General features: G+C 36.1%; 2 protein-coding genes across 5 annotated transcripts; one reads left to right on the plus strand and one right to left on the minus strand.

Moving 5' to 3' along the window:
- Window positions 1-432: 432 nt before the first annotated feature.
- On the minus strand, window positions 433-4,668 carry JAZ3 (jasmonate-zim-domain protein 3). Its single transcript, XM_086227681.1, is given in 8 exon segments — window positions 433-775; window positions 778-877; window positions 1,115-1,175; window positions 1,312-1,642; window positions 1,727-1,817; window positions 1,916-2,217; window positions 2,531-2,721; window positions 4,319-4,668. Coding segments are annotated over 8 exon segments (1,191 nt in total). The 5' UTR covers window positions 4,404-4,668; the 3' UTR covers window positions 433-745.
- Window positions 4,669-10,444: 5,776 nt separating this feature from the next.
- Window positions 10,445-20,721, plus strand: LOC147275344 (Protein kinase superfamily protein). 4 transcript variants are annotated; one of them, XR_015119645.1, is made up of 18 exons: window positions 10,447-11,407; window positions 12,550-12,614; window positions 12,724-12,906; window positions 13,000-14,376; window positions 14,921-15,093; window positions 15,296-15,533; window positions 16,145-16,237; window positions 16,320-16,460; window positions 16,557-16,649; window positions 17,275-17,479; window positions 17,938-18,023; window positions 18,166-18,254; window positions 18,843-18,894; window positions 18,980-19,036; window positions 19,134-19,307; window positions 19,419-19,496; window positions 19,977-20,170; window positions 20,448-20,721. XR_015119645.1 is itself a non-coding variant. In XM_086227873.1 (18 exons), exons 1-17 carry the CDS (start codon window positions 10,684-10,686, stop codon window positions 20,040-20,042), a joined length of 3,894 nt encoding a protein of 1,297 aa, XP_086083999.1. In that variant the 5' UTR covers window positions 10,447-10,683; the 3' UTR covers window positions 20,043-20,086; window positions 20,448-20,721. The 4 variants fall into 4 exon arrangements, 2 of the variants coding, with proteins under 2 accessions (XP_086083999.1, XP_086084000.1); XM_086227873.1 differs by having other exon boundaries at window positions 19,977-20,086; XM_086227874.1 differs by having other exon boundaries at window positions 19,977-20,046.
- Window positions 20,722-21,786: the final 1,065 nt, after the last annotated feature.

The raw sequence follows: 21,786 nt of genomic DNA on the forward strand, positions 1-21,786 counted from the left end.
CTTAAAAGTTAAAAACAAATACAATTATACAATCAATGACTACAACTACAAGTTAATGAACATAAAAATGTGTATAAAAAGTATATAAAAATAATATAAATATGTATAAAAAGTATATCAAAATGGTATAAAATATAAAAATCTATATTTGTTTTATTTATACTGTGCGATTTGATTAAATGAAATGTGGAACCAAAATCGATACGGTTCGGTTTTCTTTGCGATGTTGACTTTTTTGGTCAACACAATTTTTTACGGTATTTTACCGATGCAGTCCGGCTGTTTTGGCGTTGCACGGTTAAAATACCCACCCCTAATATTTACACATCTTGTTTACAATAGTAAATAAATCATGATACAGTTTAATAGATGTATATACTCTTTATATTATATGCAATAATTTTGAAATGTATACAGTCATCGAAGTCGATATTGTGGCAAAATATTCTGTTCCATTAATATCAAACCATATGTCCATATCAATACATATTCACGACTATTAAATTGTTCTTGCAATGCAAAAAAGATATTTTTTTTACAACATAATTTAAAAAGTAACAAAAGAACACTTGAACCACATATACTATATGCGTATATATCATATATATCTAAACCTTCAGGTCAAAAAATTGATCTTACAACTAAAAGCAAAAAATAATTGTTAATAATGAGCTCTCCCAACATCTCCGAAGCAGTTGGAAACCTTGTCATTTCTTCCCTTTGGCTACACCCCACACCTTAGGGGCTAATTTATAGTTTGGGGAGGACAGCAAGTCAGCAACCAGAAGAGTTGATAGAGAAACTCACTCCATCAGATCCAGGTGTGCTGCAGTCTGGAGACTTTTTGCTGATATTGTATGGCAATGTGTTCATCATCCTAAACGCACATAAAGCTCTATGTCAGGCTTACAAGCTCTACAGCAGGACACAATACAAGTTAAATAAGCAAAGCATTAATGATGTGATCAATTTCTCAGCAACCATTTTCCCCACAGTACAAAAAATATTCATGACATTCCACTTGAGTTATTGCAAATAGGACTGCAGAAATTTATTCTAATGGACTCTTGAAAATTATCGAAGGGGGGGGGGGGGGGCCCTTGGAAGTTGTTACCTCTCCTTGCGCTTCTCAAAAAACCGAGCCAAGGATGCTTTGCGTGATTGAGGCACAGGTACTGCAAAAACAGAGAAATTAGATATTTTTCATGTTGATATTTTACAAATTCAATGAAAATTGAGAACAATAGGCATTGTTATCACAGATATAATAGTAACCGTAGCATACATAAAAGAAAATACACAAAGTTATACCTGCTGGAATCAAGGTTGTAATAATAGATCCCACTGAACTAGCCATTTTAGAAGGCTCTAAGTGATTTATAGGAGATGCTGAAGTTCCTGCTGGTTTCACTATAGCTAATTCATTGGTGCTACTAAATGCTCCTCCAGAGTGGGAACTAGCATGTGAAGTTGCAGAAAGCCGGCTAGGAAGTCCAGAGATTGATGAAACATGGGATTGGTTCACAAAATAACCATTGCCTGTGGAAGGACTAGGGAATGGTTTCTGCACTTGAGCTGTAGAAGGTAACTTACTATGAGTCTGAGAAGATCCATTTCCAGCCAGCAACATAATAGCCTGGGCCTGAATAGAGAAATAAAGAGATCAAAATCAAAATTTTCCACCTAAAATTTAATCTAGAAAACGGAAGAATCAGATGAAAGATACCCTCTCAGAAGATACATCATTATAAACATTCACAGAACCAGCATAAAAGATGGTTAACTGAGCAGGAGCCCCAGAAGATTTGGACGCATTCCTACATATGAAATTCATCTTAGCATCAAGGATTTCTTTTTTACCAAAGTTGTGATTCACTATCTGTTGTACAATTTCAATTGGTATGTGTAAAAGTACCTGAGATCAGTGGTACCAACTATCGAACTCTTAGAAGAAAGAACAGATACGGGAGTTAGAATCGGGACTCCTCCAAGTGGTTGCGGTTTTATTGTAGAACCAACCATGTTCTGCCCAACAGGATGATGGGATTGGAGAATTGGAGTACTCAAAGTCATAGGAATCTTTTGATTGGGTTGGTTGGCTACTGGGTATATCTTCACTTCTTGAGGATGATGAACTGAATGTGCATCAAAGTGCTGCATGGGATACTGTGTCATTGCATAGTGATTTCCAGCTTGCTTATCAAGTACGAAATTTTTCTACAAAAATATAACCAAAAGATGCAGGCAAATAAGCTCATACGGAACCAAACTATATGGACCAAAAGGGAACCTACATTAAAGCAATATTAAATCAAAACAAAGATTCAAACTTTACTACTTGTGTTTCTTCAGCAAAACAGATAAGTAAGATTAATTTTTTGAAATCCTAAATACTGACACCAAATTATGGAATATATAAGGATTGGATTGTATATAATTCAATTTCTTTGAGAATATAATAATTTGTGGACCAGCATAACTTTGCTAAACTTTGGGGGGAAAAAGATTCAAAAAATAAGAAATGAAATACCTGGATTACACCAGAGAATGGCTTCTGCCTAGAGTCAAAAGCATCAGCAGTTGATATGGTCATAAATGCAGATGCATCTTGAACATTTTTTCTTGGCCTATCTTCTTGAGGAGCCTTGAAAGACAGGAATTGAGGAAGTGCAGAAACCTTGTTTGAAAATGACCACTGCATCCCTGAACTTCTTAGTAGTGCTGCAAAATTGATAGAAATGGAATATCAGACCAATTAGTTTGAACAAATAAATTCTTCAATTAAATTTTGGATCCAATGTAATAAAGCCAACCATTAACAATCATATCATGTTGATGATTGCTCAAAATACCTAAACAATAGAACAGCAATATGGTAAATTTTAGGTTAAAAGCAAAAGAATAATAAATGGCCCTGCAAGTCTAGATGCCAACAAGAACCATATTTTTCTTGCAATGTAGTTATAGTAGTTAAATCTGAGAGCACAAATTATTCTCAACATCTATGTTCACTACAGCTGTCAAACTATATATTATTAACATAAAATTCTCTAACAAAAGAGATCACAATAAACAATAATATGAATACAGCCATATCTAGTATACATTGTCAACTTACGTTATTTTCTAAATAGATGAAGAGAAAAAGAATAAACAATAACCTTTATGAATTAGCTAACTCCCAAAATATTTAAAAACCCTCTCTCAGAACATTTGAGCTGCACACTCTGTGATAAGGAAATGATAGACAGTAAAGTATTATAATCAGTATACTTTATATCACATATGTTTATTTAGTGAGTATTTTATTATAAAAGTTGGTAGCATCTGGGCAGGCACTACTATTCACAAAAGCAGATTTGAGAACTATATAAATTAGAAACTTTAGTCCTTGCTATCAAAATAATTGCTCGACTAGATTACGCTATTAAATTCATCTATTATATCTTAATATAAATGGAGCTCATTGTGTAAGTTTTTTATTATAAATGTTGTAGCTGTAGCACCTGGCCAGGCTTAATTTAATGTAGCAAGTTTTTTATATTCAAGCCAACGTGTTACATTGCCATAATACATCAGCCCAACCCAACAAACTAAAATATGGAGAAAATATTTCAAAACAATGGCACATTTTACCGAGGAAGTTAGTTTAAAACTCTTAGCAGAAAGAAGAAAATAGTTTAAACTAAAAGACAACTAAGCCCATGCTCCTACCACCGGCAAAACAAACTGAACGTTTCTATGTGACTGACTGACTGACCCACAAGTCAACACAGCAGACAGCAGACAGCAGCCCTAATTTACCTTTAGGTACATATCTACCATGAATCAATACAAAACACTCTAAATGTTTTAAATCAGTAAGATGGATGCTTTTCATCAGAAAAATTTTTATCCTGCTATGAAGACTGCAGGCTTGCAGCTTATAAATATTGTTATGTACATCAGTACATGTCGTACTCTTAAGACTTCCTATGGAAATTGTTATCCAAACCTCAATTTGGTGGCTAAGAAAATGAAAATATAAATTAAAATCCTAAAGTGATCATCCCAACTCAACTTGCAACCGACTACTTTTTTTTAAGCTCAGCAGGTAAAGTTTAGACTCAAAACTTCAATTAGTTTCTTTTCCATCATTTTCCAGCAACCAAACAGAGCACAAACTCAAAATCCCAATTACAAAACAGTGAATTTCCATCCAAAAGTGCAAGAAACTCAATAAGTTGCCTAACATACAATTAAAAATTCAATACTACTAGGCTACTGTGATCCCAGAACTGAAACACAAGTTAGAAGCAAGAAACCAAGAAAAGCAAACCTGAGCTCTTGGATTCATCATTGGCCTCCTCTTTCATAGTCACACAATCATTCATTGAACTCAAACCCAAAAAATCCCTCTCCATTCCAATATATCAGCTCAAACCCACAAATAATTCCAGAGCTAATTTCCACCACAAAAAAAAAAAAAAAAAAAAAAAAAGTAAAAATAAACTTCCAAGACCTTCAAGTCCAACCCAAAAAAAGAAAAATAGCTCTTTTTGTTGAATCTTGAAACCAACAAGAATAAGAACAAACACCTTTAACTATTTAGTAACAGAAAGCTCCTAAACCATGAACAAAGAAAAGCTAAATTCTTGCTTCTTTGGATAGAGGAAGTCCAAACAAAAGAAAGAGAAGGGCATATGGATGAGAGCAATAATTATATAATCCTTGTACACCACCTCTCCCTGTCTTTCATTTTTGTCATTTTGATTGGGGGACAGTATTAAATCTGGACCGTCAGATTGTAAAGATTGTCATTTGGCGGGGGTGGTGACCGGTTGGTTCGGTCGGAGACCGGGATTTGCAAGTTGAAAACCACGTGCGGCACCCAACTCGTGGCTTTGGGTACCTCGTAGCAGTAGTTAAGTTTAAGATTGAGGAGTGACGGTCGACGTGACACGTGGGGAAAATATATATTTTTTCTTTTTTGTTATTATTTTTGTCTTTTATAATAACGTTAGGTTTGCACCATGTGGCCACGTGGGTGAGCATGAGCGTACGTTTCAGGATACTTCTCTCACTCAGGTGGCGCCACGATAAGTTGATAGCAATGCGGCACGAGTTCGAAGGTGCAATCAAATACAGTCACGTGATGTAACTTTTTGTAAGGGCTTCGTATAGAAATTTTTAATTTTTTAAAAAATTTAAAGTGTTTTCGGTTAGCTTTCCTACACAGACTAATTTTTTAAATTGGTCAGAATAAGACGTAGATGACTCTCAAAGAATGTTACTGTTGATGCCCAAAAATGGTAGAGCAGTCAACGTCGAGTCGAACCACGTAGGCCTGTTGACCCACCACTGAGCGGATGACACGTCGAAGTGGGGCAGGAACGGGTAGCTGGTCCGACTAGTGAGTAATGAGAGAGAATGATATCCAAGCACCCTGCACAGGTACACAAAAGTGAACGGGAAGGGCACCGGTGTGGTGCCGGCCAAAGTTCCTCCGACGCTCAAGTCAGTGTTCAGAGAGATCTGAGAGCAGAGTGAGTGAATAGTATAATAATGATTTCAGTCGTCCTTTTGTGACAAGAAGGTACCTCTTTTATAGTACCTTTGGAAGAGTGTCAACCAATCCGGTGACGACACGTGTCCTTTGTGGTGACTTGCGCTGTAGGAGCGCCACGTGGCACCGGTCTCGAGGATCCGAGTTAGTTGACACGGGCCGGGGGCCCGGGAGGCTTGAGCTTGGGAGGCCGGAGCCTAAGAGGCCGGGGCCCAGGGGCCGGAGCCCATGAGGCCGGAGCCTAGTGGATCATGGGCTAGGAGCCCAGGAAGGGCTTAGTCTTTTGGGTCTAGGCCCAAACAGCATGGTGTTGGGCCTTGTGTGACTTGTCGTTATGCCGAGATGATTAGTCATACGAACAGTTACATTCCTTACTAATAATAATCTCTCTTTTTTTTCACTTGTGAATTTTAGGAAATATATAGTTCTAGGTTTCTAGCCAATAATTGTCCGATTTTTGAGTGCTTGAGAATTTAACTCAAGTGATAAAGAGAGAAAGTACTCAGGTAGGGTAGGAAAGAAATAATAACTCGATGGGAACACTAATGAATACAATAAAGGTGGACCAACTCAGAGATATTCTTGACTAGTCCACTGGACTTGAGAAAAATTATGATCGAAGATTGAATCATAGGAATTATGATGAAGTAAAATAATAGTCGGCGAGATATCTTAAATTTTATCACATGAAAATTATTATAGTTATGAGACTTGATACTAGCTATTGATGTAAAATATATCTCAGGTTGAAAATGTAACACAACAATGCACATTATATAAGTAAATACTTCACATACTACTCATAATACTCATATCTTTTAAAAATACAAATCTCACCTATATATATTATCTCACTCCGATTATAAACTATAAGCATTTAGGTTTGGAATGATGTAGTCGTTACAAAAGCCATATTCATAACAAGTCCACACCAAAAAAAAAATATTAACTAGGGTTTTTAGGCTCGGTGCTATTTATTTTGGTATTCATTTGTAGTTTTTATATATATAACGTTTTTTATCCATAAGATGAATATAAATACTGTAATGCACAAACCCATAAGTTTTTTTTGTCCCTTATGAAAGAAAGGTTTTTTTTCCTTTTCATAATGCTAAGAATCCAGTTTAGTTAGAGTTGACCTCAAAACACATTGATTTCTCCATCATATAAGCATGTATGTTCTCAGATCCATCAGCTCGAAGAAACAATGGGGAAATATTTTATACAATACCAAACATCACATAATACGTAACTGCATATTTATATTCAGAGATTTTTATAATTCTCCATAAACACGTACTCTCTCTCTCTCTCTCTCTCTCTCTCTCTCATAATTCAATAAGCTTTCTTCTTTCTTTCTTTTTTCAATAATGAGGCTAATACAATAGCTTTCTCGTGGTCCTAACTTCCTAATTCGACAAAGTGCATGACACACTTTGTGAATTGAATAAATTTTCACACTCTATATTCTAATGTGCAGGTATAAGTGGGTTGCACGATAAAAAAGCCAAATGCTTTGTTTTTTCATAATGGAATTGTACAACATGTTTGTCCTTTTTTTCTTCATTAGAAAAATCTATCTTGGCATTAACCCAACGTGTATTTAATTGGACTTTACAGCAATGTTGACAGTGACCAATAAGTTTATTTATTTATTTTCATTTCTGATAAATATAATATTAATTAGGGTTTTTTTCATATTTAGTACCTGAACTTTGACCATTGTCTTAATGTGGTACCTAAACTTTTATTTGTCCCAATTGAGTACCTAAACTTTTATTTTGTGTCTAATAGGTACCAAAATGAATTTCTGTTGAAATTATCAACAAAAATTAGGGGCAATATAGTCATTTCAAAAAAATTTATATTTATATTTTAATTTTTTATTTTTTTGGTTTGTTGTGTGTTTTTTTTTAATAATTTTAAACATATAAAGAAAATAATTAAAATATACTTTGACTATATTGCCCCTAATTTTTATTGACAATTTTCACAAAAATTCATTTTGGTACCTATTCGACACAAAATAAAAGTTTAGGTACTCAATTGGGACAAATAAAAGTTTAGGTACCACATTAAAACAAGGGTCAAAGTTTAGGTACTAAATATGAAATAAACCCTATTAATTAATAATGCAATTCTAAAAAAGGGTCAAACAAGGCATATGTATACTTTAATAAAATTACAAGTTATTAATCAATTGAGGTCTACCATAATCGAGGTCTACCATAATCGAACTATTTCGATAAAAAGAGACGATATGTTATCAACTAAACCAAATGATCATTGAAATAAAACTACAAATTTACGACACAACATAGTGTATGAAAATAATAATTAACTTATAAAACTTTGGTGAGTGAAATCGTTTTAGAGTTTAGCCTGTTGTCCAATGTATGTGGACTAATAGTTGCTTCTCTTTTTATTTTAATTTGAAGGATAGTTTTGGAGCTTATAGCTACAATTAGGCATTTTCCTTCATATATCATTTGCTTTCTCCTTCCTCTAAATAAAAAGGAAAAATAAATTGAAAAGGTAATTTTGATATCGTCAACTTGGAGCCTTGGACCATGTCATGGCCCGCCCAGCCCAATTCACTGGAGCTTCAATTGGGCCTTGGTTTGTTTAAACAGCAAAGTGATGAGTAACATGTTAAGCGATGTTATGCAAAACTAATCGGGCTCACATGTTAAGCAACTTGAACTTTATGGTTTGATTTTGATCCAAGCTGGTTGCATCTTAGCCCCTGGCTCAAACTGGCCAACTGGGTAATTGTTGTTTATGGATTGCTTCCTCCATTTTTTCTAGGCAAAATAAGAGCCCGAGGCCCAACAGATAACTAAACACAAACAAAACGGGCGAAGTTATTTAAAGAAAAAAATATTTACCTATTACGAGTGCATATGTACTCTAGTATCTCTCTTATCACCAGCTAAATTACATAATGGCCAGTGTTATTCTGGCCACCCTATTTCAAAATTTCAACTTTATCCTTAAAATAAAAAAATTTAATTTTGTTCATCGGGTCATTCGACAGTTATCTACCGAAATATTTATAGTTATTTGACAGTTATCTGCTGAACATTGGTGGATTATTCGGTGGATAACCACCGAATGGAAATGAAAAAGACATTCGACAGTTATCTGCCGAAATATTTGTATTTATTCGATACTTATCTGCCGAACATTGGTGGATGTTTCAGTAGATGACCACCGAATGGATCTGGGTGATTTCATCATGTTTTTGCAATAAAGAGTAAAATAGAAAAAAAGTTAGACAAAATATATTAGGGTGGTCAACTCAACAGCTAATGGTGATCTGCATAGCCTCGCTCTTACATAATTAGGGAGATAGAGATACAAATTATATACACATGTTGCATGCAAGTTTTGCAAATTTTGCTCTATTCAAAGAGAGCCAAAGCTGTTGGGCTGCTGCTGAAGGGCTGAACTGAAGGAGCCTTATCCAAAAAAATACAAGTATACAACCAAATTCCACCAAGTCAAAAGGGACTTTGTCTCCAAGACAGGTCACAGCCCAATAAGAGGTGTAGCTAAAGCTCGGGTACACTAGTAGCTAACAAATACGTCTTCCTTCACTACTTACACTTTCCATCACCCACACGGGCCACACCTTTTCTTTTTCTTTGGTAAACGCATTGATTAGGTCCGAGACTAACCTAAAAGATAACCTAAAAGAAAAAGAAGTACAAGTATGTCAAGTAGACTTATCATTAGATTGTCTGACTCTAATAAGGGACCAATTCCAAGTTTCCAACCACACCTACATTTGCATTTTAATATATATTTTGTTCAATCTTCCATGTGTGAAGTGCAATATATGCCATACATATTACCTGTTTTTTAAAGGGCCATACATATTATCTTAGATTATAGCTATTTATTTTTTTGGTCGAAATATTATAGCTATTTATTGCTGTTTGACTAAAAATGTAATCAAAGATGAATTTGACATTCTTTTTTTCATTCTACACCATAGGAGCCAATCTCTACTCTCTTTTAAAATAATATTATTTAGCTTCATTTTTCTCTTAACTTGTATGACATTTTTATATAGACTCTACGATATAAGTGTTTTTCATGTAATCATGTAGTGTGTGCATATCATATACCACATAAGTTGAAAAAAAAAAAAAAAAGTTAGTATAAGTAACATTTTCTTTCTATTTTCTATTCATTAGTCAATATTTAGTTTTTTTTTCCAGCCAATATTTTGTTTGAAAGGTACCATGCTCCGATTTCTTGTTACTTAAGAAAATCTATGAACCATGTAAGGTAGGTATTGATTACATTTTGTGCTAATGCAGCAAGCAATTAGACACAAAGGGATATAAATCAACACTAGTCTAAACACAACAGGTCATTTGCAAGTTCACATAAATACCATATCCAATTTTAAAATATATTTTCCATTTAATGCTAGATGACAAGTGATAAAAGATTAGGCAGAGTGTAATCCCAACTATTTCCCTTTATATGTACTTTTTGCAGAATGTAATTCCAACAATTTCCCTTTGTAACTTTATTTTTATCAAAAAATTACATTCATCAAAATTTAAATGAAGAATCTTTTTGAATATCTTTCTTTTTTCTTTACAAGCGAAGCTTTATCCACAATATGTTTACAACATATGGCAATATTCCCCCTAAATTTTCAATGCAGCATCTGAAAAGCAAACATGTTTGTAATATATTCAATGTTCCCTAAGCTGCATTTTAATTAGGTTTTAGAATTTAGAAATATAAATTTTAAACTGAACTAAAATCATAAAAGAAAAAAAAAAAAAAAAAAAAACTTAAAACACGTGGTTGACATATTAAGTAAGTTTGAAATTAAAATCTGTGAGTTATTACGAAGTTTGAGTCTTTGAGAGAATTTAAGACGATATATCCACATTTCGAGTGGGGGAGTCTTCAACCTGGTCCTTGTTCTTAACATTCAGATTATCAACATCCATTTTCGACCAAAAAAAAATCATCAACATCCATTTGAAACTTCCAAAATACCTTTACTTTCTCTCTCTGAAAGTAAAAGCAAGCAGCCCTATGCTCCCATGCTAGGGCTGCATCAATTTCACAAATCCTAAAATCGAGTGATAGATACGGTAACTACAACAATGGTGTTCAAGGGGAGGTTCTTCTCCTCCAAGAAATCAGACTCCTCCAACAGTCCCGATGGCAACACCAACAGCCCACGATCTTTGGGCTCCAACTCCCCAAGCAGATCCGATAAGAAGAAACCCAAATCCGCCACCAAAGATGACCCGCACGGCCCGACTACCAGCTCCGGCGGCGGAGCCTTCGGTGGCGCCAGTCGCCAAACGCAAGTCAAAGACGGGTCAAAGAAGAAGGACGCCAAGGGCAAAGAGAGTCAAGCTCTGCTCAAAACGCCCTCAAAGTCCAGCTCAGCTGGCTTGAGCTCGACGACTCAGAAGAAGTCATCTGCATCGGCGGCGGCGGCGGAGCCACCGGCGTCTGTGTCTCCCATTCTGGCGTCGTCGCTCGGGTTGAATAGGATAAAGACGAGATCGGGGCCGTTGCCACAGGAGAGCTTTTTCGGGTTCCGGGGCGACAAAGGGTCGGCTTTGGGTTCGAGTAATTTGTCGAGGCCGGGCGGTGGAGCCGGTGGTGGGAGTTTGGGGTCGGGGAGTGGGGGGAAGAAGAAGGAGGCGGCGGTTCAGAGTAGGATTGGGCTTAATGACAATGCGACAAGTGGGAGTTGGGCTGATAATGGCGGTAATTTGGATAGTATGTCAACTGGAAGCGTGCCTTCGAGAGACCAGAGCCCGAACATGGTGGCGCCATCGTGGTTACAGAATGGCGAATCATCGGCTGAAGCTGGTATTGGTTTTGAACAATTATACAATGCGTGCTGTTTTATAAGTTATGATATTTTAGTTACGCTAAGTACTGAGGTTAAACTTTAAAGCTAATGGTAGTGTTTTGAGCTTAGGACTTAGGAGTCACCTGGTATTGAAATCACTCCTGTAGGCATCACCACAGAAATGACTTGGAACTCCTAACAAAATTAGTAAATGTTTCCAAATTCATATTAACTAGAAAATGATAGTGTTTTGAGCTTAGGAGTCACGTGTTATTGAAAATGTTTGTCAAGTATGAACTAGCTAATGGTATTGAAAATGTTTGTCAAGCAAGCAATCCAGTATAGCATTGTTGACATCATAAGTAGGTATTTCTGCATTCATTGGAAGAAATTAAGACTTTCAGTTGCAGTAATGTGGAAAGGAATATATGTCTTCAGTCTCTACCAAAAAAAAAAAAAAGATTATATGTATTCAGTCAAAAGTTTGATATGATTCAGCAATGAGAAATGATGTTGGGTGGAATGTGTGATTCAGTAAGGACCTATATCATTAAATTATTATTGCTGCTTACCATTGAGTGGGTTTAGTATATTTTCATTACAAGTGATATAAAGCTGCAACCCAAATAGACAAATACATATACTAAGGGCAGCCCCCAAAAATTGAAAGCAAAAGGAAAAGAAAAAGAGAAATATAAAAACAGAGAGAAAAGGCATTGATTTGGACTAACGTGTAGAGCTTTGGAGACCATTGATGATGAATGTGCGTGTAATAGGTGGAGGATGAATTCCCCTAGAGAATTTATAGCAACAAATTTTCCAATACCTGAAAGGATCATAATTCTAATTATATCTCACCACTAGGACATGAAATGTAAAATTGGCATGATACTGAAGGCTAATGCAGTATTCACTCAAAACTAAGACACAAACATGATGAGAACACAGGGCCAAAAAAACTTATGAAGAACATAGTATATCATTGCAATACGTTTGTGCTGACACATCTTGTTTCTTTAATTTTTATTTGACGTTTTAACTTTTATCACATTGCAAATTGCTGAAGTTTTTGTACATCTTCATCCTTCAATAAGGAGTGAGATACCTGTTATGGTTTTTCCTCACTAATGGCTTTTGATACCTCAATTATCCTTAACAGGGCGAAACATATCATCCTGGAGTCGCTCTGGAGGCTTAAGAAGTTCAGATGTATGTACACCAGAGGTACTGCTAAATATATATATATATATTATTACCTCAATTATTTCCGACTTTTTCTACATTCTATCAGTTCTTGTCACTATGTGTTTGAGACTGATATTTACCTTTCTAGACTGCATATGATTGTGAAAATCCCAAGGAGTCTGAATCTCCCCGTTTTCAAGCTATACTCCGTTTAACGAGTGCACCAAGAAAGAGGTTTCCTGCCGATATAAAAAGTTTTTCACATGAACTGAATTCCAAAGGTGTACGTCCTTTCCCATTTTGGAAGCCTCGAGGCTTGAACAACCTGGAGGTACTTATGCTGTCCTGTTGTATAACAATTTTATGCATAGATGAATTTGCATTAGGAAGTTTGACCTGTTTGTAATCATGTTTCCACATGCAGGAAGTCTTGGTTGCCATTCGGGCAAAATTTGACAAAGCAAAAGAAGAAGTGAACTCTGATCTGGCTGTATTTGCAGCAGATTTGGTTGGAATTCTTGAAAAAAATGCAGACAGTCATCCAGAGTGGCAGGAAACGCTTGAGGACTTGCTAGTTTTGGCTCGAAGATGTGCAATGACATCATCTGGAGAGTTTTGGCTTCAGTGTGAAGGCATAGTTCAGGAATTGGATGATAGACGCCAAGAACTTCCTCCGGGTATGCTTAAGCAGCTTCACACCCGAATGCTTTTCATACTCACAAGGTGTACCAGGCTGTTGCAGTTCCATAAGGAAAGTGGATTGGCTGAGGATGTACAGGTTTTCCAGCTTCGGCAATCAAGAGTTCTGCATTCTGCAGAAAAAAGAATTTCTCCAGGTGTGGGAAAGGATGCAAAGAGTTTGAGTGTTACAAAGCCCTCTAAAGCAGCTTCAGCTAGAAAATCTTACAGTCAGGAGCAGCATAGTATGGATTGGAAGAGAGACAATGTTATACAACCTGGAAATTTAATCTCGTCTCCTGTCGATCACCCCTCTAAGAATTTGGAGTCTCCTGCTAGTAGGGACCGGATGACGTCTTGGAAGAAATTCCCAACTCCAGTTGGAAAAAGCATGAAAGAAGCTGCTCAAGTAAAGGAGCAGAATGATAGTAAGGTTGAACATTTGAAGGCTTCAGACGATAGGAGAGGGACTTCTGACATTGATCTGGCTGTTGTTAAGCCTCCTGAGCCTTCTTCCAAGGATTCTCATGAACATTCTTCCAAGCACCAGCACAAACCTTCTTGGGGTTGGGGAAATCTGCAGAATGGATCTGATGAGAGTTCTATAATTTGTCGCATTTGTGAGGAGGAGGTTCCAACTTCAAATGTGGAAGACCATTTAAAAGTTTGTGCTGTTGCTGATCGATGTGATCAGAAGGGTCTAAGTGTCAATGAGCGTCTTGTCAGAATTTCTGAAACCCTTGAAAAGATGATGGACTCCTTTGCTCAAAAGGATATCCAGCATGGTGTAGGAAGTCCAGATGTTGCGAAAGTCTCAAATTCCAGTGTGACCGAAGAATCTGATGTTCTTTCTCCAAAACTCAGTGATTGGTCCCACAGAGGCTCTGAGGACATGCTTGATTGTTTTCCTGAAGCCGATAATTCAGCTTTTATGGATGACCTGAAGGGTTTACCTTCTATGTCATGTAGAACTCGTTTTGGTCCAAAGTCTGATCAAGGAATGACAACATCGTCTGCAGGAAGCATGACTCCTAGGTCTCCGTTATTGACGCCAAGGGCCAGTCAGATTGACTTGCTCCTGGCAGGCAAGGCATCTTTCTCTGAGCATGATGATCTTCCTCAGGTTTCTCGTTTGTCTTTTTTATTTCACAAATACTTCTTTGCTCTAGGAGTTGCCCAAACACATACTCATGATACTTGAGATGCAGTGGAATGTCATTTGAATATCAGTTTATTATATGAGCTATCATCTTTGTCAAATTCAAAATGCAATGAAAACATCTTGGTCTCATTTCCATGTCCTAAGTTTTTCATATTAAAAGGAAGATGAAGATTAATTGTCTCAAAAATATTAAGCACCTTCTGCAGTATTTGTGTCTGCATATGCTTAAGAGGGGATATATATGTTATATCTCTACATACATCAATTCTAAATATATGTATGCATGTGTCTTTAGTCTCTACATATATCATGTGTGATGGGAGTTTCTATTGTACCCTCTATAAAAACAGAGAAGTTTCATACGCTTCAAAGTAGCATAAAACTCGGAGTTAATTTTAGTATGCATCTTGCTGGTCTTGGTGCTATGCTCACTGATGCCCAACTTTCTTTGTATCAAAGTTTTAGTTTTTGATGCTATCAAGATAACTCCCTTTTGATGACGCAGATGAATGAACTTGCTGATATTGCCCGTTGTGTGGCTAATACACCTTTGGATGATGATCGCACCATTCCTTATCTACTGTCTTGTCTTGAAGACTTGAGAGTTGTTATTGACCGCAGAAAGTTTGATGCACTTACAGTGGAAACATTTGGGACACGCATTGAGAAGCTGATTCGGTGGGTACTTGCTGCTATATTTCTTGGTTTTTACAAACTTCAACTAAAGTGTTCATTAAATATACCTTGAACTATGGTATTTATATTTTGCCTAAAAAGTTTGATTGAACAATTCATTGGAAAATCTTTAAAACTACATGCCACCTTTTCAGTTCTTTCTTAAATTAAATTTTTATACAATGTGATGATTGTGATACTCTAGGGAGAAGTATTTGCAGCTTTGTGAGTTAGTGGATGATGAAAAGGTTGATATATCAAGTACCATAATTGATGAAGACACTCCTCTAGAAGATGATGTGGTTCGTACAAGCCCTATACATTTTCCCAAGGACCGAACATCTATAGATGACTTTGAAATTATCAAACCGATAAGTCGTGGGGCATTTGGACGAGTTTTCTTAGCTAAAAAGAGAACAACAGGGGATCTTTTTGCGATTAAAGTAAGTGTAATTAGACACATAATTTCTTTATGATTTTATTGCTTTATTTCTCTGTTTGTTTGGTTGAGCTTCTGGTTATGTCTTCTATATCATTTTGCATTCTTTACTGAGTTTTTGCTTTTAGTTATTTTCTGTGGTTTATTCTTGTTATGCTCAACTTTATTGTGCCTATGTTTGTCCATGGTTATATGCTTCAGAAGTTGGCATTTTATCTTTCAAACTTCAGAAACGCATATAAAGGCTTACTAATTTATAGCCAGTCTTCTGCATGGTTTTATTGGAATATCTTCCCTCTCCTCTTTCTTTCTTTAATTTGTTATTGAACCCATGAAAGCTTCTCTGAAGTAGCATGCGTCAATTTAATGTTTCTCAGTCATATACAATTTTATAACAAGTACCATAATTGATAAAAAGGTATGCTACTTTGGATGGACACCTTGTCCATCACTTTTTTGTTTAATTTTTTTCAGACATAAAAAAATTCAGTGTTTCCTATCCCCACCCACCCCCCACCTCCAAAGAAAAGAAAAAGAAAAAATATGTTTTGCTTTTATCATGTCTTTGAGCATGAAGAGGATTTTGTCACTCTTATTTTGTGACATTTGCAACAGGTTCTTAAAAAGGCTGATATGATCCGTAAGAATGCTGTTGAAAGTATATTAGCAGAACGTGACATCTTGATTTCAGTCCGTAATCCTTTTGTGGTGAGCAGGTGTTCTAGCAAAGTGTTTTACCTTTCCTTGAGAAACATTCATTTCATTCTAACTTGAACTTGAACTTTATCAGGTTCGCTTCTTCTATTCGTTTACTTGCCGTGAAAACTTGTATCTTGTCATGGAGTATTTAAATGGAGGGGATCTGTATTCATTGTTAAGAAATTTAGGCTGCTTAGAGGAGGATGTTGCTCGCGTATATATAGCTGAACTGGTATGTGCTTGCATCTTCTTCAGAAATATATTTGCAGGTTACATTACAGTGCAAGTTTATAATCTGCGGTTCTGTTTATCTATTTTTGTTTTGCAGGTGCTTGCTTTAGAATATTTACATTCGCTTCATGTGGTTCATCGTGATTTGAAGCCTGACAATTTGTTGATTGCTCATGATGGCCATGTTAAGGTATCTATATTTCTTTATTTTTTAGTTTTTGTTCTGTTGCCATTTTTGACAGATGCTTGGGGTGCACATTTCAGTGTCACTACATTAGTGGTTCTAATATAGTTAGGTTTTCCAGTTGAAGCAAGATAGTGACAAATTTGAAAATCCATCTCTATTAGAGCTGGAAATGGGTAGAACATGGTTCAGCTTTAGTTTGATGCATGATGTTTGAGAAAATGAAACTGTTTGTATCATATTTTCAATTATTTCAAGAACACTAGCGCTTCCATAAGCGCATAGTGCATGTGAGATTGTTCTCAAGTTCTTTTTCTTTTCTTTTTTTCTCTTAAATAAATAATTTCGGTAGTTTGTGGTTGGAAAGAGTGCCAAATTGTGTAGCAGTTAATTACAAGGTATGGATGCTTATCACCCAATATAATAAAACTTATGTTTAACTTGGATTAAGGTCTTAAAAGTTGGGGAAGCGAGAGCTAAACACCACCTGTTGCTGTTATGTTATGTTATGTTATAGTATAGATTATAGTTTCTAGGCTTTCTAACTTCGTATTCACATTGTCAAACTCATACACCTAACCCCCCCCCCCCCCCCCCTTAATTATTAACTTTTTGTATTCCATCTGAGCAGTTGACAGACTTTGGGCTCTCAAAGGTTGGTCTCATCAACAGCACTGATGACTTATCTGGTCCAGCAGTTAGTGGGACATCCTTACTTGGGGAAGATGAACCTGAATTATCTGTGTCTGAGCAACAGCGAGAAAGGCGAAAGAAACGATCTGCTGTGGGAACCCCTGACTATTTGGCCCCGGAGATACTTTTGGGAACAGGACATGGTTTGTATAGCCCTTTCTTAGTTTAAGGTGCTATTATTTTCTTTATTTTGTCTTTAAACTTTCTTTTTTTAACTTTACGTTAACCTCCAAGATCAAGAAAGAAATACTAGTTGCCTGGAAGCTTTACCAAATTGGAGCCATGAATGGTCAGCTATGCACTAGAATCTTTAAATCATTAGTACTGGTTAATTCTTGAATTGAATTTGAATTAATTTCGACAAAAAAGGAAGATGAATTAATCAATATTTAAGGGCAACCGACCATAATGCTCTAGTTTTTTTCCCACTTATTTTTCCAAACAGCTAGCTGTTCTCTTCTTTGGTTTGTCTATTTAAGGGCAACCATACATAATGCTCCTGTATTTTTTTCTTTTCTAAACAGCTTTCTGTAGTCTTTGTTCTTTGATCAGTTAATTCCATAATAGGATTAACAATCTGTTGCTGTTCTATGGTCTACAGGTGCAACTGCAGATTGGTGGTCCGTTGGTGTCATTTTATTTGAATTGATTGTTGGCATTCCACCCTTCAATGCAGAGCATCCTCAGGTTATTTCCCTGCTAAAATGTCATAATACATGGTTTTGGTGTTTGCTTTGTTTACAACAACAAGTCTGTGAGTTTCGTAGTTTGATTGAGGTCTAACTCTTTGGCTGCTTTTTTTTAACCTTTTTTATTTGTTTTCTTGAAGACAATATTTGATAATATACTCAACCGTAATATACCCTGGCCTCGGGTACCTGAAGAGATGAGTCGTGAAGCAAAAGATCTTATTGATCAGTAAGCTAAGCATCACAGATCTTTCTATGTTTTGTCATTGTTTAAAAAGAATATATTTTATTATTGCTTTACAAGGAGTAAATACGTTTTTCCATTGTAGTTGACCATTGGTAAATGAGTCCAATGTGGATGTTGACCAAAAGCTATCAGAGGGATGTATCAGACTGGAATTAACACCCATCCATTATGGTCGGATCGGTCAGTTGTTGGTCTAGTTTTAAGACACTGATGTTAACATTGTTGAACTGCTCTATAGTTCTACTTCAAGTTATGAGCCTGTCGCTTATGTCCACAGAAAATCTGTTCCCATTTTGTAAGAATGCCTAGAACTTAGAATACCATTCTGTATCAACTTAGAATAGTGTTCTATGACAGCATGTGTAGGCTTGAAAATCGACCTTAGATCTAGACTAAATTCCAGTTTAAGGTCCAATATGTGATGGATATTCACATAGTAAGGCACGTGTTAAATATTTTATTATTTTTTCTTATTTGAACTTTAAAAGGAATAAGTTTCCTTACCAAATGACATGTGATGTCTAGTGATAGTATGTTTGTTTAGTTGATGCTGACACAACCGGTTTCTAGGTTACTGACAGAAGATCCTAATCAGAGACTTGGAGCTAGAGGAGCATCAGAGGTAATTGTGGTTTTTTTGTGAGTTGATTCCAATACATGATCGCACAAACCTCATAGATAAACTGATAGAACTGGATATGGTATAGGTGAAGCAGCATCCATTCTTTAAAGATATCAACTGGGACACACTTGCCAGGCAGAAGGTGTGATACAGCATATCCATAAATCATAAACATGAAGATGCAGATTTTTCATTCTTTGGTTAGATTGACACCACATATGACTTTTCATTTGTTACAGGCTGCGTTTGTTCCCTCTTCAGAGAGTGCACTGGATACCAGTTACTTCACCAGTCGTTACTCATGGAATACTGCAGATGAAAATGTTTATCCAGCTAGTGAACTTGATGATTCCAGTGATGCTGATAGCTTAAGTGGCAGCAGCAGTTGCTTGAGTAACCGTCATGATGAAGTGGTACTTTAGTCCTGGAAACTAGCACTTTTAATTTATGTTAAGATTTTTAAATTTCTGTGGTTGCATATAGCTTGCAGCACTGATGTGATATTGGGCAACGTTGATTGACAGGGTGATGAATGCGGGGGCCTCACAGAGTTTGAGTCTGGCTCTTCTATCAATTACTCTTTCAGTAATTTCTCATTTAAGGTATCTCTTAACTTAATGATTATCTCTCGTTTGACAACTCAAGGTATTGTTATTTGGGCATGATTTTATCTCTTATCTTTTATTGTTGACTTTTATGGAATATGAGCCTTACTGTTCTAAAGTCTTCGTAAATAGGGTGTTCACATGATGTGAGCACACTGGTTTATATATTCCATGGGGAATGATATTGTTGGGCCTTTTTTATGGAGCTGTTGATAGTATGCTCAGCAATGACTTGGATGTACAGTGTTAGCAAAATGACTTGGCAGGATCTACAATTTTGCTTGATATGGCTTCTGTAATTGAAGTTTTGTCTTTGCTTTTTATTTGATTTTTTCTTTCCTCTCTTTTTCCTCTCCCATGTTATGCTTATTTGGTTTCTATACTAGCCTAGACCTATATTTGTTACTTCCATTTTTCATTCTTTTTTTTTTTTTTTTGGTAATTATCTTACTTTTTGTTCTTTTGACTGTGCTTCAGAATCTCTCCCAGCTTGCATCAATCAACTATGATCTGCTTTCAAAGGGTTTTAAGGATGATCCTTGATCAGGTCCCAGTGCATAGAAACTTCTCCTACTTGTCAAAAGCTGGTATTGGGGTTTTGACTCTAAATTGATTTGGGCGTGTTTTTGGGGCCTAATCACCTCTTTGTTGTTTGTATACACCCTGTACATGTATGATCTTCGAAATTCATGGTTTTCATTTTGGAAAATGCTTAATGCCCCAACTAATTTTCCCAACTTTTGTTTCCCAAACTTACTTGTCACCACTTTACTTTACAGGGTTTATCTTTTTCTTTCTTAGGTTTAAATTTTTTTTTCTTAGAGTCCAATGAATGAATGCCATGTAAGTTGGGAAAGAAAAATTGGGAGAAAATATTGGGACAAATAGCATCTTCCTTTTATATATAATGTGCAGTTAGCAATTTGAGTGCTGAATTTGCATTTGCAGAGATGGGAGGAATCAGAAAACTCAAAATGCCGAAACTGGTTGGGATGTGCTCTTTCCTCACATAGGTAAACATGTCCACACCGTGGGGTTTCACTGTTGAGTCATCTTTTGTATCTTAGAGAACTTTGATGTAATCTAATTGATAACCCCATGTGGGTTTATGATCTTTGTCCTAAGTTGAACTGTTGGTTTACTCCATAACCATGTCAACACATCCCTTTCTGTTCCAATCACAATGTAGCTTCTTTATTTTACTCGCTACAATTTTTTGACCTGCTGTAAAGTGTTTCCAGTGCAAGTTGTATAAAAGGTTGGAAAATGTAGGCCAAATATAGTGTCATCTTTTGAAAATCTTCATTGATAGTGATATGTATATGTATGTAAAAGGCTCAAGGCTTAGAAAGGCTTGGAGTCTCAGGCACTGAGCCCTAAGCACTGAGCTCTTGGGTTTAGACCTTTTTAGACTTTTTAGTTTGAGGAAAATGATATGGTGGCTTTGGGCTTGACTAGGATTGTTGGACACCCAACAGTTTGTGGGTTGGGCATTAAGTTGGACCTGAAGTCCCATGAATGCTTACTCGAGTATTTCTAGGGATATTAAAGCGACGTTATAGTCCCATATTTATCCTCTCCAGGCTTCCTTTCCCTCCAGGCTCTTTCCTGCGAGTTGCAATATCTATGAGAGATGCAAGATAAATTTGGAGAAAACATGAACAAAATTTCTTTTTTGGTTTTAGTTCTTATTTTATGAAGCATTCCATATACATTTTCTCCTTTTTCTCGCATCTATCATTTCTCTTCTCATTATTCTCTTGCTTTTGCTTCTCTATCTTGAGTTGAAAATAAAAACTAAAAAACGAAAAATGTGAGCAATTTTTATTTTGACAAATGTGAGCAAACGGACCCTTAATAAATGTTATGGAAATCTGGAAGGTTTATTTCCCTCCATCTTTAACAACCGTGAAATGAACCATAGTTATGGTTCTGCATTGCCAAAATCATGTGGAGAGTACAGTGCTCACAAAAATCAGTTTTCAATTCTAGCTGTTACTGTTAGAGAGATCCCAAATTATGCAACTAAAATCTTTTATCATTCCCAATATAAATGAGTACAAGGCCTTAAAGCCTGATATCAGTTCCTTTCAATGAGGTACTTCAAAGTTCAAACCACATTGCTCAATTGTTTTAATCGAAATTTCGCTTGGTCAAGTTTCATCATGAATTACTCCCATTAGCCTCTTATTAGGCCACTTGTCACTTGTGCATGGGACTGGGAGTTTCCAATTTTGTATTATGAAAACAAAATTTTTGTATCCTTTCTAGTTCAGAACCGTTTCGA

The sequence above is a fragment of the Dryas octopetala genome, chromosome 9 (genome assembly GCF_963921425.1).
Source record: "Dryas octopetala chromosome 9, drDryOcto1.1, whole genome shotgun sequence".
NCBI classification, from domain to species: domain Eukaryota; kingdom Viridiplantae; phylum Streptophyta; class Magnoliopsida; order Rosales; family Rosaceae; genus Dryas; species Dryas octopetala.

Bases quoted from the DNA above. Each gene is read 5' to 3' on its own strand.
- LOC147275344 (XM_086227873.1), top strand. From the start codon at position 10,684: ATGGTGTTCAAGGGGAGGTTCTTCTCCTCCAAGAAATCAGACTCCTCC. The intron at 15,534-16,144 runs GTAAGTGTAATT...CATTTGCAACAG, and splicing joins GGGATCTTTTTGCGATTAAA to GTTCTTAAAAAGGCTGATAT. The intron at 18,895-18,979 runs GTAATTGTGGTT...GATATGGTATAG, and splicing joins GAGCTAGAGGAGCATCAGAG to GTGAAGCAGCATCCATTCTT.